This window comes from Dermacentor albipictus, chromosome 3, assembly GCF_038994185.2.
Source record: "Dermacentor albipictus isolate Rhodes 1998 colony chromosome 3, USDA_Dalb.pri_finalv2, whole genome shotgun sequence".
Taxonomy (NCBI): domain Eukaryota; kingdom Metazoa; phylum Arthropoda; class Arachnida; order Ixodida; family Ixodidae; genus Dermacentor; species Dermacentor albipictus.
In genome coordinates, this window is record NC_091823.1 from 30,781,098 (window position 1) to 30,799,952 (window position 18,855).

At 41.9% G+C, this 18,855-nt stretch overlaps 1 protein-coding gene across 3 annotated transcripts in view; it reads left to right on the plus strand.

The window, feature by feature from the left end:
* LOC135909699 (structural maintenance of chromosomes protein 3-like) overlaps window positions 1-18,855 on the plus strand; it is an 85,791-nt gene that overhangs the window by 43,288 nt on the left and 23,648 nt on the right. For all 3 annotated transcript variants that reach the window (XM_065441737.2, XM_065441736.2, XM_070535337.1), the window contains exons 14-23: window positions 2,640-2,739; window positions 5,986-6,131; window positions 7,522-7,666; window positions 11,165-11,318; window positions 11,700-11,849; window positions 12,456-12,525; window positions 13,847-13,928; window positions 14,415-14,606; window positions 14,848-14,922; window positions 16,105-16,219. In XM_065441737.2, the coding sequence (XP_065297809.1) occupies window positions 2,640-2,739; window positions 5,986-6,131; window positions 7,522-7,666; window positions 11,165-11,318; window positions 11,700-11,849; window positions 12,456-12,525; window positions 13,847-13,928; window positions 14,415-14,606; window positions 14,848-14,922; window positions 16,105-16,219 (1,229 nt within the window). The remainder of the gene's footprint in view (window positions 1-2,639; window positions 2,740-5,985; window positions 6,132-7,521; window positions 7,667-11,164; window positions 11,319-11,699; window positions 11,850-12,455; window positions 12,526-13,846; window positions 13,929-14,414; window positions 14,607-14,847; window positions 14,923-16,104; window positions 16,220-18,855) is intronic.

Consider the following 18,855-nt stretch of genomic DNA (forward strand, 5'->3'; position numbering starts at 1 on the left):
CAGCACTTGTTCCTAAGCTAGTTCATTTCAGTGTCACTGACGTAGTGGTACGTTTTTGCCTTTCTGCCCTGCCATATAACTGACGTCAGATAGGAATGTGACAGCAATACCATGAGAGCATTTACTATTAACCACGTCAATCTTGCCCTTCTGCATAATGAAAAATAAACCGTTATGTTTGTTTTATAATATCTAAAAACAAGAAGCTGACTCTGGAGGTGCGTCACCACCGAAAAGACTCGACACTGAAAGAGTTAATGCAGCCACAAACCTGCCTTGTATGTCCATGTATAAAATTATCTCTTCAATTAATTTAATCATGGGTGCGGTCTGTATCCTTTCCACTGCTTGTGATCTTCTCATTCATGCTACTTAATTGTGAGTAATGATGTGTCTCACTGCATGTGTTCATGGTACTATAATGAAAAACAAGGCAGCATGAATGCTAGCTACCTGTATCAATGTTAGGTCAACCTGAACTATAAAATGCTATTAATGTATTTACTCAATTCCAACATGCAGTATTAGAGCGATGCTTTCTTTGCGAACCCTCCTATTCTTTTCCGACTGTGACTGCTGGGTGCTGCTGTCTTGACAAAGAGCTGATACATCAAAAAATCTTTAATTACATGCATTATGCCAGGATCCATCCTTGGTCCCCCAGCCCAGCAGCCTGTTGCTCTAATCATTAGGCCACAATGGCTCGGTGACAATGGCTCATCTCAATGACCCAGTGCTAACTGGGTCTTTGAGATGATTGCCATGTGTATCACACTGCATAGCATGGGTACGTGGGCGTATGTGCATGTGTGAGTTTTCTTTATGCCAAAGAGACAGGAACGAAATGAGCAGAGGTGTAGCCAACCCCCCCCCCCCCCCCTTTTTTTTTTTACTGAGGGGTGCATCGTTTCGGCCCAGGATGGAGAGGGTGGGGATGGCGTGGGAGCCTACACAGACCGCATCCTAACACAAAAATTTCAGGGGGGAAGGGGGTGGGGGGAGGGGGCACGTGCCCGGTGTGCTCAACCCCCCCCCCCCCCTCCCTGCCTATGCCACTGAAATCGAGCCATCTTATAGCATTTTATTAACCGCTTCACGAGATATGCATTGGATCTGTATAGTTTCTTTTCTGGAAAAATTCAAAAAGATATTACCTGCGGGTTACAATCGATATGAAACCAAAACTGCAATAAATGGTGCTGAAATCCCGCCTTCCAATGTCAAAGGCTGTGCTTTGTCATACTGAGAGTACGTGGAGCTACTGTGAGCACTGGTAGTTTGTGATCATTAGACATCACCTATAGCTGGTGTCCAAATCGCATCTCCAGCACCTCAAAGTTTAAAATTTTATTTTTTCAAGTGAGAACAAACTTCTATATCTCTTTTTTTTTTGCCATAAAAATTTTGTGAGTTGCCAATATCAGGGGTATTGAATCTTGTACTTTTTCAAGTATAAGAATCGGGGTGCGCAGTACAATCAAGGGCGCATAGAATCGAATAAATATGGTACGCCTTCTTACCAGAAACAGTGTGTGAAGTAGGTGTTGTGCTTCCTATATTTTTCAACTATGTTAACAAAATTTGGCGTTGACCGAATGTTGGCCTATACAATGCGAATGACTTTATCAAAGTGATAGAGTCATAAATAAAGTGTCAGTTTGATGGCTGTTGGCCATTAGATTTTTTTGTGGTACTTATGCAGAGTGCACCAATCCTGGCCTCTACTCGCTAATGGACAAACAAAACAGTGTTGCCATTGCACACAGCACATTTGAAGTGTTCATTTGCCTAACCACCAGCATCATTTAGACAAATGCCTAATTTTATAGCATCGCACACAGTACACACCCAGCAGTCAAAAGGTTTTGCTGTAACCATTCTAATAATAATTTCTAACATTAACTCAATCCACAGTTGGCAATGTTGTTAAGAACGGCATGTTAAGGTAATTCTCACAGAAATAAAGCCCCTTCTTCTATTTTCAAAACTTGCATAAGGAGACAATGCTCTCTGAGTGACGACCTAAGAATTCAGTACAAGCTCCACCCACAAAACTGCTCTGCCTACGCGCCATGAGCCATAGTTCCCAATTGGAACGCAACCCGTCATAGCACTTCATCATCTTTCACTTTGTATTTCAGCACAGCACTTCAACGTCATTCAAAATGTCTTTTTTTTTTCATGACTACTTGATGTATTACATCTACAACTAGAGAACTAAGGTTATGTCAACTCGCATATTGCCTGGGCACCCTTGTGCTTCCAGTATATGACGAACTATGCTCTGGTCATGCGTGCAAGCAGTTTACTGTGGCCGCTTGATGTAGAAATGCACCATTCCACTTGTTTGGTGATAAAGTGGTTCATATCTGCAACGCCTTCCCCATAATAATTATGTCATCGTGTAAGACAAATGCTAAATTGAATTACATGAATCATATCTATACATTTCATATGTGATGCACTATTTTTCCATTGCGAACACGAACAGTAAGAGAAATCTCTATAGCTTTCCTAGCATTTCCTGCTATGTATGAAACAGAGTATAGATTGTCACTAACTATGTATCTGTCATGTCACTTTTTGTCTGCATTATTCATTTACGTATGCAGTGACTGTTGTTTCATTCGACTGCACAGGGGCACTCAGCGACTGCAGGAGGATTGTCAGGCCACTTTGAACAAGGCACGGGAAACTGCAGTGCGAATCCAACCTATTATGGTCACCACAATGGGCGCAGTACAGTATTTTTTTTTTTTTTTTGACAATATTTGCCGCATGCATAGGCGCTATTGCCTTGACGTTAGGTAATGTTGCCACGTTTCACAGCCGAAAAACCGGGAATTCTCAAGGATTATGAATAGTCTGGATATACTCAGGGAAAGCTCAGGGAATGTGTGCTTCTATCAGGGAAAATTAGCTGTCATTTTATCGAAAGGGAACGAAAGTCGCCCTAATGTTGGCTCGAGGAAAAGAAAGAAATTGTAACGAATTGTCTTTGATGCCGTGTCGTCGGCTGGAGGAGTTGCCAGTGTGCAACCAACGACCGATTTCCCGGACACCCGATTTTTGGGACATGCCTGATAATGCGGACGGCTTTGCAGCGCCGCCACGTACCCCGTATATTCTGTGTACAAGAACGTCTGAAATTTTGGACGCAAGAACCCTTCACTGTCTGTTTTTTTAGACCGTTTGCCCCAACCGCAAGTCCGAAACGGGATTACTCAAAGTCAACACCGCCATTTTTTATTATCTTGCCGGTGCTCTTGCATGCAGATCCGCTGGCAGCTGTAGCCACCACCACAGCAACGCGAGGTCTAGCTGCTTCGATGTTTGCTATTAAGGTTCTTACCGTTCGGTGCTGTGTTTTTCATTGAAATAATTCGCCGCTGTCAGAAATGGCACCAAATTCACCTCTGTAACCCTTGCGATTGGCTTTGAAGCTTAGAAAGCACAACGCATTGCATAATGCCTGTTTCAGAAAGGCAGCCTCGCCTCAGTACAGAAATGTTAAGCGGTGAAGCATACATAAAGTATTGCGGCGAAGCTTAACAAGCATGGAAAGGGGCAATTGTCATGGGACACACTGCATGTTCCCTAATTATACACGCGTGCACCGCCGTATCCTGTCACATGTGTCCTGTCACATGCCTAATAGGTGTACAGAGCTTTTTCAGATGTGCCTGTGGTGATTTGACCCCTTAAGGGCAGTAAAAGACATGCATATATTTTTTCGGACTGCCCGATTTTTCGGTCATTTTCGCGGCCCCTAGGGAACCCGAAAAATCGGATGTCGACTGTACAACTGACCGATAGGATGCTTCAAGTTGCCCGTGGGGCGAACGCACAGCGGAATGAGGACGAGAACAGAAAGGACCATCGCCTTGAGGAATGAATGGGAATGGAACTGTGTCGCCTCTTCTTTGAAGGAGCTTGAGCTCAAAAAGTGAAGTGTTGGCTGATGCCGTGATGCAGGTGACCCTCACCCAAACCAAAATAAACTCTTTAAAGCAGTAAAACGCAACACAGGGATTGTGCGCTGGCTGATAATATGCCATTCGAGGTTGTGAGGTTGTCAGTTGAGTATGTGAGTTGAGGTTGACTTTCCAGCTGCTGAGAGAATCTCTCTTGTGACAAAGTTTAGGTCTAATACCAATGAGCTTGCCATCAATTGATAGAAATAGCTCATTTTCGAAAATATTTGCTTCTGTATGCGTCTCTTTTTATTAATATCTAAAAATGTTCGACTTGATTTGCAATGGGCATTACCATTTTTTCTTGAAGATATTTTATTTGCTGTGCATTTTACTAACCCCTCCCTCAGTTTTATATTTTTAATAAAGTAAACACCACTCCTTGCCATTCAAAGCACAGGCCGTGTGCGGTCTTAGGACATCGTTGTGAAAAGCTTGTCTTATCTAATGCCATAGAGGGCACTGAGGATGACTGTACCCATGATGTGTGGTACTGAACCAAATCTGAGAAGTGGTGATAGTGACAGAAGTGAGGGCTATAGATGGGAATCCACAACCCAAGCTTGCTTGCATGAACAAAAGTGTGTGTTATAAAAACAACAGCATTCACTCTTTTTACACAAACAAATCGAGAGTATTACACATGGCCGGAAAAATTAGGTTGTAACGGCCTACCCCCATGTAAGGGGCGTACCTTATCAATATTGCGAAAAAAAATTTCAGATCTTACACAAGTGAGTATACATGGTAAACAGCCAACTTTCAAAGATACCACCTCTGGTCTTCATAAGAGATATTTATAGAAAAGCATTCATATTACAAAGACAAAATTTGAAGAATACTCTCTGAACAGTGCACTTCATAGAGGTGTTTCTGGTATGCTTGTGGCATGCATTTATTGATATAGTAACTTAATTAAGGCTTTATTTTTTTTCCCCTGTCTCTGAATGTGCAAATCCTGTCCTGATCTACGAAGGTCATCCATTACAAGTGGCCTCCCTTTAGGTCATGGGACTGCACTTTCACAGGCCATTCAGCATAACGAATTAGCAGATACGCAGGTCTGCTGTTGAGAAGTAACTCACCGGTTCAATTACCAGCAGTAGCAACCACAACCACTTTCCTGTAGGGCATAGTGCAAACGGTTATATTCCGCTCCACAATAGAGACACTAACGAAAGTATGAAGTTAAACTAAACTGATGGAAGGACACCACTAGAATTACAAAGGCTTAGGTGACTTTTGCAAGAGCAAGTGCTTGGTATGCTATGTAGCGGTGCAAATGTGAAAGATGGGTGGTAAGATGTCCAGCTCACCAATTACGTTGTGGCTGAGTAGTGAGTGAGTGAGTGCCACATTAACTGTGGGACCTGGCCTATCCATAGACATGAACGTAATGATCGTCAACAGAGGAACACGTGAGATGGCAATCATCCAGTTATGTGCTGTGTGTGTTTTCCTCACAAGTAAAGTGAACTTCAATGTTGTCGTCACTACAGTTATGGTGGCATTACGAGTACTTTGGCACTTGCATACTAGTTACTTGGAATGTTGTGAAAAAGTCTGGCCAAGGCTAGTCATTTGCTCATAAGTACAGAAAATGTGGCTGTGCATTTGGAAATTAACAATGACTCATCCCAGTAAACCTTTTCCTATCTAAAAAGGACCTGTATGTGCAGATGCCGCAAAAAATCTGTTACATTGCAGTGACGTCATTGATGCCACTGTCCAGGCATGAATTCCCACTTATAAGTTCGACCTTTTATTTTTTCCTCTAGTAGGTCATATCTTTTCACGAAGCAAATTAATGCACATAGAGATTTGCAAGAGCAGTTTGTGGTAGCTTCATTTATTGTGTTTCTCTGGTATGCATTTGAAGAATGCCAGTTGACCAAAAATTATTGCTGGTCCTTTACTAAGCATCTCTCTTATACCAGGCATTGCCTGGGCACATAAGTAACTTATTAACTTTACTAACTCATGAAGTTATTAACACCCATTAATCTTTCAGGCCGAGTTTGCTGGTTGGCAAGGATTGAAAAAGGTGCTGATGGACACTGATGATCCAGCCATTGGAGAGTACATGGGAATGCTTATTGACCACTTACAAGTGCCAGACTCCCTGACCGTTGCTGTGGGTGCGGCACTCGGCAGAAAGTTAGTGCTGTGACATTTGTATTTTTCATTTGTGGCTAGCTGCCTCACATAATTTCAAGTGTATCCAGCTTTATTTAAAGTGGAATGTTTGGTTGTCCAGCAGAGTGTGAGTTTTCACATGCCATCCTCAAATGACATAAATTGCTGGATGTGGCTTTACACAAGTAGAGGACGTGAAACATTCTATTTTCATTTAACAACAACTAGTACTTATAAGCTGAAGACAATTTTGCAAAAACTGATGAAATGTGTGATGAAAGGGGTGAAATGAACATCTATCTTGCCCAGGTCTAGAACATACATATTATATTCAGGTTCTTTAAGCACCACTCAAATGCTGTCTTATATGAACTTGTTTTCTTGGTAGCTACTAGTGTGAGCGCATGTGATGTTTGTGACAAGAAAGATGACACCTTTCAAATGATGAAGAAACAAAACAGCTGTGTAATGCAGTTGAGTGATTGATTTAAAACTATAACTTACATCTCAGCAAGTGGGATGGTAGACAGTGGTGCAACAGGAGGCATCTTGTAGTATTACAGAAATTTCTTCAGGCAAAAGCTTTTCGCAGGCATTGCTGCTAGCCATTTCTTTGCCCATTACATTAGAGCATCGTGAAGCCAGATCTGACACGAAACTACTTTTGCTATATTCAATATTTGTTGTAGGCTTATATTCAGTGCATGCTAATATCAGCAAGGAAAAAATGTATATTTACTTCAGCATATGAAATAATTTGTTTTATTGTCACATTTTTGTGAAGGTGAGGAACCAGAGAGTGCCAAAACTGTGAGTCATGAATCTAACTCTTTATTGGCCAAACTTGTGGCCAGAAAAACAAGTTACACTCTAAGCACAATGACAGCAGTGAGTGCCTGTCATAGGTCATTGAAATCTGATATACAGGTCCAGTACACCGGCTATTTATATGTGTCCCATCTCATATAATAGAGTAATCATTGGTGCTGGCATGTGTTTGAGAATTTTTGTCATGCGTGCAATCTGATCAAATAAGATTCTTTCACCATAGAACCACCAACAAGATTCCGGAAATTGTGGATTCATGTAGGTGCATCCTGCTCCGAGCAATAACATTGTAACAGTGGTTAGACGGTAAAAAAACAGCAATTGGGATGAAATAAACAATGCACTTATGCCAATATTCGTGTCCATTATGTCAAGGGTCAACCGTAATAGTGGAAAAATGCTAATTACACAACCTCCTGCGTGTGTTCATTATCGCTTACTCTCACTTTATGAAAAGTATAGTCAAACGCACTCCTAAAATGTGGTGAGAGGGCAACATTTCAAACTGTGCACTCTTTTCGTTTTCAAGTTCCTCTTCTGACATGGCTATGTGTACTGCACCGTGTACCTTCTTTTGCTGCAGGCTGTTCACTCACCTTGTGCTCAGCTGCTCAGCTGCAACAGCCCTCCTGCGCAAGTTCTACGCTCTGAAGGTGCGAGGATCCCTTGGCTTTCAGGCATTGGACAAGACAGCTGTACAGGATCAGTACCCAGCACCAAAAGGACACGTATGTGTCACTCCTACTTCAAGGAATCCCGATTCTAAACACATGACACACATGTCATGACTAGTTCCTTTGAAAGAGGGATTAGCCAGGGATTACCTTGGTCTCATGGTAGTGATGCGTATGTTTGTTTGTTTGTTTGTTTGTTTGTTTGTTTGTTTGTTTGTTTGTTTGTTTATTTATTTATTTATTTATTTATTTATTTATTTATTTATTTATTTATTTATTCTTCTGCCATGCTATACATTACTTTTATCTTTTAATCAGAGGGCCTATTATCAGTGAAGGAAGCTAGAATGCATGCACATAGACTACAACTGTTAAGCCAAATTACGTACAGTCATGAGCAAAAGCCTGATAACCACAGGTGCCACGAAATAATATTTTTTCTTCGCAGCTTTAGTCATGGAGTCTAAAATCAAGTGTTAAAGCCTATATGCCCTAGTCCATACGATGTAATGCATTAAGGTAATTTTATGTTGCACAGCTGTGCTAGAAGAAATTATTATTTTTTGCTTGTACCATAGCCTTTACACTATGCTCTCGACTGCATCATTTAATTTTCACAAGTTTCATAACGCAAGCCAACCTGGCTTTCCCTTAAAAGCCGACTGCAATGAAATTTCACTTTGGCTAGATCGGTTATAAATGAGCAATACATATTCTATCGACACAATCTTGGGCAAACTACACGGCTGGAAATTGTCTGATTTTATTATTAACATCCTTTTAAAAACAGTACTTGACCAAAACAATGCATGTATGAGATGAATCCCAGACTATAGGCTTTGAGATTTTCGTCCAGCCAGAGTCATGCCCAATTTACAAGGTCATGCCAAGGACCTGTGCAGGTTCCGAAATTTGTGGTTTGTGTATCCTTTCTAGCGAACAGTAATGGTGGCATTATTTCCAGTTTTGGTATCAAAAATGTCTTTTTATGCACATTTCGTGATGCATCCACTCATATTTCAAACTTAAAGTTAGCATGGAGGTTGCTACATATCCACACTCTTTAGGACTAGACTTTTTAGTGGTCCAAAATATATTACACTTGAGCTAAATCAGAAGTACCAAATCTAGAGAAGCCTAATAAAGTGTTCTTTCAAAGCTGTACTTTTTGTTAATTTCCCAGTAATAGGTTATTAGAAGAGAATATGAGGACCAAAGTGCCATCTTTTTATCTTCGCACCAAAATGCTAGTGCCAGTACATCAGTATGACATCACAGATTTCAAAACATTTTCTTTTATTTCAGCCGTCATGGCTTGAATTGTTGAAATTCTTGAAACTTGGCAAGTTCAGTCTATGGGTGTTTTAGAAAACTCTGTAGGTCCAAGCAGATGGTGTTAAAATTGACGATGCCACGGCTAGCTGTTGCGGGTATTTCAGGGCAGCGTCACCACCCGTGTCATTCTTGTGCCTTTTTTGGCCTATAAAGCCTTTCCTCATAGTAACCTTTTTTGGTATTGTGCAAGAATAATTTACTAATGCAGCTTAAATTACTTTTCCTTTTAGTGTCTCGTCAAGAGGCCTAAAGGCAGTGATGAAAGAAGGGAAAAATGAGAGAGACTGATGACAGAATCACTGACTAGCAGTGAATTGTGTATTTAATGCATCGTATGCTATACATAGGGCTTCTTTTTTTTAATTGTTAACAGAATTTTTATAATTTACCTGTGGTATATATGTAGCAAAGTTCTAGTTCTTGAGATGGATTGCCCTCAAAGAATGTTATTTACTTGAGAAATCAAAAATGCAGAATCAAGAGATTTTCAAAATATTGCTAATTAACATTTACACTGATTACATTATGGCACATATTATAATTTAGGAACTGTAGCCAGTGAGTTTTCAAGGTGTATGCAGCTGGAACAAATCCTGAAAGCTGGAACAAATCCTGAGGATGACATCACTTTTGAGATGTACGTTCCCGAAAATTCATTGGCATTCCAGTTAGTTTTGAGCTTCAATGCATAAAAGCTTGTAAAAGCATATTATTCCTAAAGTAAGTGGAACAATAGTGCATTTTTATCGCAAATGTGATAGCACTTACCTAAAAACTGGTGCTAGTTCCAAATTTCATTCCAAGTGGATATGGCTTGTGAAATCACTGGATTCAATTTGTAAATTGCAACCTGTGCACTAAAATAACTAGTTCTAAAGTTTATTTGTAAAAATGTTTTAACTACACATATATGGATCTTTATTTTTTTAGAAAATAATTTCCACCTGTTTGAGTAATCCAGATCAATGAGCAGAGTTGTACTTTTTGCTACGTGCAATTGTTTTTTATTCTGTTAAATTAAAGAAACACCTGTTATGCTATACATCAAAGAAGAAAATGGCATCACAAGAAACATAATATGCAAACTACCAAAAAGGCTGTTATAAGTTTAACAGTTCAGGTATAGCTGATCTCTTTTGCCATGTTAGTGGCATTATAACGACACGTATCCTGCCTTGTTTGTGGCAGGGAAAATAGCTTAGCAGATCTCCTGAATGCACCTGTTGCAATAGTATTTCAGGTTCACACATTACTGTTGCTCAATTCTGCATCTACAAGATTGGAATGTCATGCTAAATAGGTGCCAGAAAACGCTGTCAGTGAAGTCTCATCCTTCCTTTAATGCTTGTCTAACCGATGCCCAGTTTGACCAATGAAGGTACTGCCATAAGACAGGACACTTCATAAACAATACATTCTTTTCATTCAACCTATTGGCTAGCATGCTTATTCTGGCTCTCACTGGTTCATCACGACTGATTGATATGCGCAACCTGCTCGATTTGTTGGCAGCATGCCAGACTGGCTGCTGCTTCAATGACTGCTTTAAGGGAGGGTGTACCTTCACTGAAGACATTTGCTGGCTACATTATGGCATTACATTTCAAATCGTTTGGATGCCAGCCCTGCATGTGAGGAGTTATGCTGCGAGGAGTCAGGCTCCAACAGAGGCCCAACCTCCGTTGCTTGAGGTTGGCACAGTTACATCTTTTGACAGACGCCAAGAATGCTGAGGCTTGTTAAGTAGCTGTAAGCAATCATGGTCATGCCTATAAGCATTGGCAGACAAACAACAGTGATGCCTCCTGGAGCAAAGCAGAACTAGCAGCAATGTGTGATCGTGTTTACACGTGTTGCCACTTTTTATTTTACCACGCTTTCTCTTTCTCTCCCCTTATTCTCTCTTTCTCTTTTTATCCCTGTGCCTCATTCTCTGTGTGCAGGGCAGCCAAAAAGACTGCCTCTGGTTAATCTGACTGCCCTTCTATGCATCCTTCTCTCTCTTGCTATCACACCCATAACTATAGGTTGCAGAGTCTGTTTCTTTTCGCAGTGCTGTTTTCTTCCAGATACTTATTGTTACTCATTGTGGTGACACATTGAATACGATCAGTCGTTAGTAAGTGTATGTTTCATCTGTCCACCTTTTTCGAAATGTCGAACAAACTGGGCACAGCCTGCAGCTTGATCTTCTCAAACCCTTGTTTCCTGCTGCAGGATGTAAGGCGCCTGATCGACATGGTGGATTGCACAAACCCCGACCTGGCTCCTCTGCTGCCCCACTGGCTGGGCAAGTGGCTGCTCTGCTCCAGCCTGGAGGTCGCTCAAGAGGCAAGCCGCCTGTACAAGGCCAGCTGCGTCACACTCGAAGGTCAGTGCCCACAAAGTCACTGTGCAGTGCGGTTCACTCCTGTTTAGAGTGCAAGAGCGGCCCACGTATCCCTGTTATTTTAGGCGAACATCAGATCATACACTTTTCCAGATAGCATGTTCTTTGTTTATTGTTTTTTGAATAACCCCCCCCCCTCCCCTTATTTTTTCAATATTTCTGAATGTGGTTCTGCTGTACTGACACACAGTATCCCAAGGATGTAAAAACAGGTCCCTTCATGGCCGAGGTGGCCAAAATTAAATCGCTCTATCAATTCCTTTTTTGTTTCTTTTATGTGTGTCATGCAGCTCTCGAGGCACATTTATATGTATTGACGAATAAAAAGAAACCTTGTTTTTTTTTCCCCTTCTTTTTCTGCAGGAGACATAGTAAATATCAAAGGTGCGATGACTGGTGGCTACCGTGATCCCAAGAAAAATTTGTTTTCTGTGTACCAGGAGTTCTGCCGGCTTTCTGACGTGCTTCAGTCAGCTGAAGCCTCACTGAGCAATATGTCTGCTGTGTCTCGGAGTATCCTTTTTACTCACTAATTGTATGCTATCTCTTTGGTGAAGTTTCCATGTGTTATATAGCTGTGTGGCTAGATACGTGGTTTTACTTTGGTCGAATGTATATGTAGAAGACAAAAATAATGATGAATAACTGGGCAAAGGAACAAGAGTTCAGGATCTCCAGTTCAGCCTCTAGAGTCTATGAAGGAGTACGTTTACTTAGGTCAGTTAATCACAGGAAACCCTGATCATGAGAAGGAAATTCATAGAAGAATAAAAATGGGTTGGATCGTATACGGCAAACATTGTCAGCTCCTGACTGGAAGCTTACCATTATCATTGAAAAGGAAGGTGTATAATTAGTACATTTTACCGGTGCTGACATATGGAGCAGAGACTTGGAGACTGACAAAGAAGCTTGAGAACAAGTTAGGGACTGCACAAAGAGCGATAGAACGAAGAATGCTAGGCATAACCTTGAGAGACAGAAAGAGAGCGGTTTGGATCAGAGAGCAAACTGGTATAGTCGATGATGATGATAATGATGGCAAGTTCACCAGAACAAAATTATTTATAAGAGAATTGAAGTTCTTATGGCGTTGTCTTATTCCATAACAAAACAAAGGTCTAGCCACTGAATCTGCAAAACTGCTTGAAAAGATCCGAACACTGGAACTGAAAATCATGCGGAACACGTAAGTGTTGCATTTCTGCCCTTTGTGAGCATATTAAATACATTGAGCTTCGAACCTGGCAAAAAATAAGATAAAAGGAGACTGATTACACAGTTAAAATAGGATTGCGACCTGGCCACTTTTTCACCAGTACAGCTGGTTCTTCCCTCTCGGTGCCAGCTGCGTGTTCAACCTCGACACTGGCACAACATTTTACGATGTTCCAATTCTCTTAAATCGGCGTGTTATGAACAGCATTGCAAGTGCTCTGCCAGTCATTTGTACGTAGCAAATAACTGAATTGTCACAGATGGTTTCATTCTGAGTTTCTTACACTTGCAATCATTGTGCTATCTTAAACTGCAAGACTGAGCTGTCCATCCTCCTGCCTTCTTTTTTTTTTTTTTTATCCTCTGTCTTTCTCCTCAAAGCTCAAGTGCATCCTCCACTTCTCTCCAATACATTGTTTTGGTGTCCGCCCACTGCTGGCACTTTTCTTGTCAGCTGGCATGACCAGTTTTGGCCACACAAGCAAAATGGATGCATATTGTTTGTTCTCCTGCCCCCACCCAACCCTTGGCTACCGAAACAATGCTTAGCAGGCTCTTGGCCTTACCTGCTGTCTGAAACCTTCACTCCACTAAGCAGCTCTCTTTTCTTCAAAATCCCATAATGCCTGCTCCCAGCTTCCTAAATGAGCCACTGCGTGTACAAAGAGCGCTGATCCTCCTAGAGCATGTTTGTCATCTGTTGTTTCTATTGCGTTCAGCTCGCGCTTCCATTCCATTTCTCTTAACTCTTTCCTTGCCATGGAAAAGTGACCCGTATGATAAAGCTTTAGTAATTTTTTTCTTTTATTGAATATTATGTCATCGTTATTTTAACAGAAAGTTGCAAATACTATACCTTCTTTAACAATGACAGCTTGAAGGTGCTAACTATACTTGTGCCAAATTTTATATAATGCCTTTCAATAAATTTCAATCATGTACTGTTTTTACTCGGCGCATTATTACCTAATATTGTTTTCATTTTATATGTATTTTTTCAAATACAGTACATTATACAAACAACATGCGTCCCCCCAAGTCCCTTTTCAGGGCTGGCTTTTCTTCTAGGCAAAGTGGCAGCCTTAACTCGGAAACAAAATTATTACTAAATATAATACAGGAGACTAACTGGATCATGATGACACTGTCAATTGCCACTATTGCAAACTTCAGGCTTACACTCCTCCATCTTACAAATAGTGTGAAAGGTCAAAGCTTTAAAAGTCATTTCTGTATGCAGCAAGAGATATTGAAGCTGTTCTGACCAATAAAAATCTGCTTTGTTTACCCAGGAGCGCTATGTCAAGCACTGAATCCAAACTGACTTTGCTTCACTCTTGCCTTTCTCAAATCGAAGATGGCATTCGAGTAAAGGTGAGTTCTCCTTTCATTCAGATGGGGTTCATAAAGTTCATGAAATGTTCTGAAGTTCTTTGCTCTGACATGAAACTACATATGGATGAATTCTTGCTGTCATAACTGCCATGTTTCAAGCTTGTAACTCATAAAGTTTTTTGTTCTCTAAGCCTTCTCTAAGCAGTTGTACTGCTGCTTGTGTGTACAAAAGCTAGGCAAGTGACATCTACAATGTCATTGATATGTTGCTGAAGATGATGCTATGCAGTGCAGCTTTAGTTTCAGTTCACTGTTTCTTGGTGTTTCAATAAAGTTTTTTTTTTCCCCTTTCATGCTATAGTATTCCATTTTCTCTGAAGCAGCAGCAACTTTCTTGAACTCATTGCTATTTTCTCAATACACCTTGCCCACCCAATGTTTTAAATGCTGCTTCGAATGAGATCTTGTTGAGCCCTGTTACCATGCCCTGCAACATTGATGCCTGACCTGCACTGTGTTATTCAGGAGAAAGCGTTGCGCCAACGCCAGCGTCTGGCCGACAGCTACGCTCAACAGAGGATGTCCTTGATAAAAGAGCGCTCATGTGCGCGCATAGAGCACCTCACAGCTGGTGCTGAGCAGCAGCTGTGCGACAACACGCGCAAGCTCCAGGCACTTCGCAGCAAGCTCCGGGCAGTCACCGCTGAGAAAATGCAGGTGCGGACTCCTCAGCTTTTCACATTTGAACCGCCATTCTGACAGTTGTTCGGAGCTCGAAAGGAGCCCTAGTTGAGTTCAAATCTCTTATAGCAGATATAAGGTGTCAAATAAGAAGCGCATAGCCACACAACTTTTTCAAATGTGCGATAATAGCAGAGGTTCGGACATTTCGAGCAATAGCACGTGGCTTCTTAATAATATTCTCTTCATTCCCTCCACCCTCACCCTTTTCATTTAGCTTCTTCACAACAAAAACAATTTGGAATCCTTGCTGAACAACTGCCTGTCGCCTGGCCTTGAGAGCCTGAAAAAAGTAAGTGTGAGCTCATATAAGAGGGTTGATCCAGAAATAAGGTTCTCGAAGGGCTCCAACCACACGAGAAGGTGTGAGGCGAAATCTGGTAACACTGCTGTTTCCCCACTCTCGATTCCCCCTAGCCACGCTTCGCATCACCACTCATTCTTGACTCAGCAGCCGTCCAATATGGAGGTTCCCATTGTTGATCCTACCAAATGCAAGATTCGTTCCGTAATTTGCTTTTTGCACGCTAAAGGGACTCCACCTGTGGATTTTCATAGTCAGTTGATGGAGGTGTATGGCAGGGAGTTTAGAAACGGTCGGAAGGAAGTCCACGATGAAGAACGGAGTGGAAGACCGTCAATTTTGGAGGCAGCTATCCAGATGGTTCAAAGCGAAGTGCTTCAAAACAGGAGGATGTGCAACTGAAGGAGGTGCAAGTTGGAATCGACTAGCGCAAGACAGGGGTAATTGGAGATTGCTGGGAGTATTTTAAGTATACTATACTTGAAAATTGATGTCACAAGAAATGCTGAAAGAATCTTCTCACATACTGCGCTCTATAACCTACTTCACAAAAGCTTTACAGTGTAATGATTGTGGGCTGTTAATAGGGGAAAATCAGCCATAATACTGTATTGTTCCATGTTGCCACTGACCCATGTGCATAAAAGTGGTTGTACAGACAGATTTGACGTTTCTCGGGTGCATTAATTTGGTGTCATTCCGCCACAAAAAATGAAAAAAAAAATGTACGTGTTGCAGTCCAAAATGGTGGTACCTACAAATTGTGAACGAAGTCTTACATAGAGTCAGCAGAAAAAAATAAAAGATGCTTAAGCTCAATGTGTGTTGACAGCTGCCTATGATGAACCCTTCAAGATGAGAAAAAAAAAGAATGCAAAATGATGTTGAAATTTATTTCGGCCCAGAGACCATTTTGTGAGCCACTTGCATCATTTGCCTTTCATTTTATGTAATTAGGACCTATTTAAGTTTGGGAACACTTTCTGACATGCAATATGAACTTGACATGAGCTGTTATGACCGACAGCAGCCTGCATACCCATACACTATTACTGTAATAATATTTACTATTTGTCCATAGTTCTCTTGATTTCATCACTTTTGCTTATGAAAAAAAAAGGAAATACAAAATGCGAGTTTACACCACATACAAACAAAACTCTCTCGTAGGAAAGGCAATCCCTTGACGACAAGAAAGCAACTCTGGAATGGGAGCTTGAGCTCTCAAAGACAAGACTGGCTGCTTTTGATGAAACAACAAAGGCATCAGAGAGACAAATTGCAGGTGGGTCTTTCAGTGTGTAATAGGTGGAGTCACAGTCAGTATGAGCTGCAGCACAGTGTCCGTTTTTGAAGGAGTCCTAAGACTTCACCGATACACGAAAAATTGGAGCACTAAACACTGTTCCATATACAGGCATTTATTAAACCACTCTTCCATATGCTGGCACCGCGATGCAGTGGGCTTCTTCGATTTTCCACTTCTGGCTACCCGCGGGCTGCCAGAGCCAGCCAGAGCGTCTTCGTTTTTCTCGGGTTGCTCCGCCCACCGCGCTACGCACTTCCGCCGGGCGTTCGTTTTGCTCGCGCTGGACGGTTCTGGCTACCCGCGGGCTGCCAGAACCTGCCAGGACGATTTTGGTCTGGCTGCTCTCTGGAAATTCTCTGGCTAGCAGACGACTAAAAGAGGCGATGGGCGCTCGCCGCCATCTTTACGGGGACTTCACGGATTGCAACGCGGGCGCTTGAGGACTTAAACTTACCTCGCTCAGCCAGCTGTCTACGGTCATCTTCGGATTTCCTTACTTCTAGCGTTATCATTTTAGGTGCTAACGCTCCGTTCCGCATCGCGAAGCGGTGTGATACGAGCCGTGGTGAACCGTTTGAAGCTTTTGTGTGTGTGTGTGTGTCCTGATTGTTTCTTCGCGGCGGTGATCAGCACGCCGCGCTCTCATGCGTGCATGTTATCTGCATCGTGTTCCACGCAAGCTGTAGGCGCTCATTCACACATTGCGGTACATTTTGGGTTCGTCTTTCACTGGTGGCGTTCCTTTTCACATATCTCGCGTATGTATGCGGAGGTATCTCCTTTTTCTGCAGTTAGCGAAGGCTTTGCAGCTAGCCCGTGTTCGCTCCGTCTCTCCATCGTATGCTTGGGTGGCAGCTCGAAACCGACATGTGTTCGAACTGCAGGCCGTTGATCTGACAATACACTGGTTGCACTCGGTACATTTAGACACACGTACATTGGCTTATTGCTCTCATGATTGCGACCAATGTTGTTTTTCGTATGAAACGTTTCGCTGGTCACAGGCGACGTGCATTTTCACGCGCCAGCCGCGTCCCCAGCTCCTTAAATGAGAAGCACCATCAGCCACAACAAACTTTCTGAAATTGAAGCCCAAACAGGTCGGCGCGAAATTTTATGCTAGACGTACCCGTTAACCTGCTTTTTCATGTCTTGCGATGACACAACGCCAACTCATCATTGTCGCCGGTGGTCGACGTGATCGCTGCGAGCAGGGATCCTTCAGCTATCGCTTTCGAGTATACAATCACGATTTCGCGTCTTGTCATGCGCCTCGTCGGAGGCCATCTGTTGCACTGCGTAAGGCGAGGTTGGCCGAGTACGCGTCCTGCGCCGAGTCGCGCGAAATCGCGCGAAAGTGATCGTATTCCTGAATACAAATATATATTTTCAAGCTGGCAACGCACAAATGGGCCGACTACGCCGAGCGCGCGTCGGCCTCGACGGGCGCTGCCATGCTGGTAGCATGTTTACATTTGGCCAGCTGTACCGGCGTTCGATTTTGCAAACTTCGGGCAGGTTCGGGTTGTCTTGGGATCCCAGCCCACGTGACTTCCTGTCAGAACCGGAACTAGCTGGCTGCCGTCTGGCTCCCAGCGGGCTGCCAGAACTCCGAAAATCGAAGAAGCCCAGTCTTGGAGCCCCTTCAGCCACTGCCACCGTGTTGCAGCTAATATTAAACATGATTTTTCATGGTAGAAAACCTAATGTTGGGGCTGGTTTGTTGTACATGTCAACTGAAACTCATCACTGATCAACAAGAGCGCAAGGAAGAGGACAGAGGCAACACATGGACACATCATATATGTCCTCTTCCTTGTATTCTTGTTAATTGGTAATGTGTTTCAGTCGACACTTGATAAAAGGCTAAATGTATAACAACCATCTTTAGCTCAAGCTTGTTTATTTCTTGGAATATGACCTTATTTAAACATTTAGATAGGGGAGCCTTTTCATTTGCAAGCTTTTATGTGCTCTATTGAACCAAAACAAATGTTTTGAGCAGATTTCTGTAAATGCAATGGGCAGAACTTAGTGTTTGCTGCTTTGCTCGTGAAAGCAGAGAATGTGGCCACAAACTGGCATGCCAGATACAGTTACCATGCTATGTTTACAGTCGGCATCAAAAGTTTACAGACAGTGGAACCTGAGAAGACATTAAATTTTCTAGCAGTTTGGGGCCGTAGTCAGTAAAACTGTATGTTGTGTCATTTGCATAGACAGTCAAAGTAATCATGACTACCCCTGAGATTTCTGTAGAAATCCATGGATATAAAATCTTGCTTTAACAATGTGAAAATTTCCTGTAAAAGGATATAACGAACCTTTTTTTTTATTTCATAGTAAAGATTTCCCAATAATTTCACATTATTTAAGCTGAAATTTGGCAGCGCATGGCACTGCCAGTAATTCATCTGATGCAGCAGTTAAAAACTTCACTGAGCACTATATATATATATATATATATATATATATATATATATATATATATATATATATATATATATATATATATATATATATATATATATATATATATATATATATATATATATATATGTCAATTTTCTTTTCCATTCTTTTCACGCTTTGTCATTCACTCACACAATGCC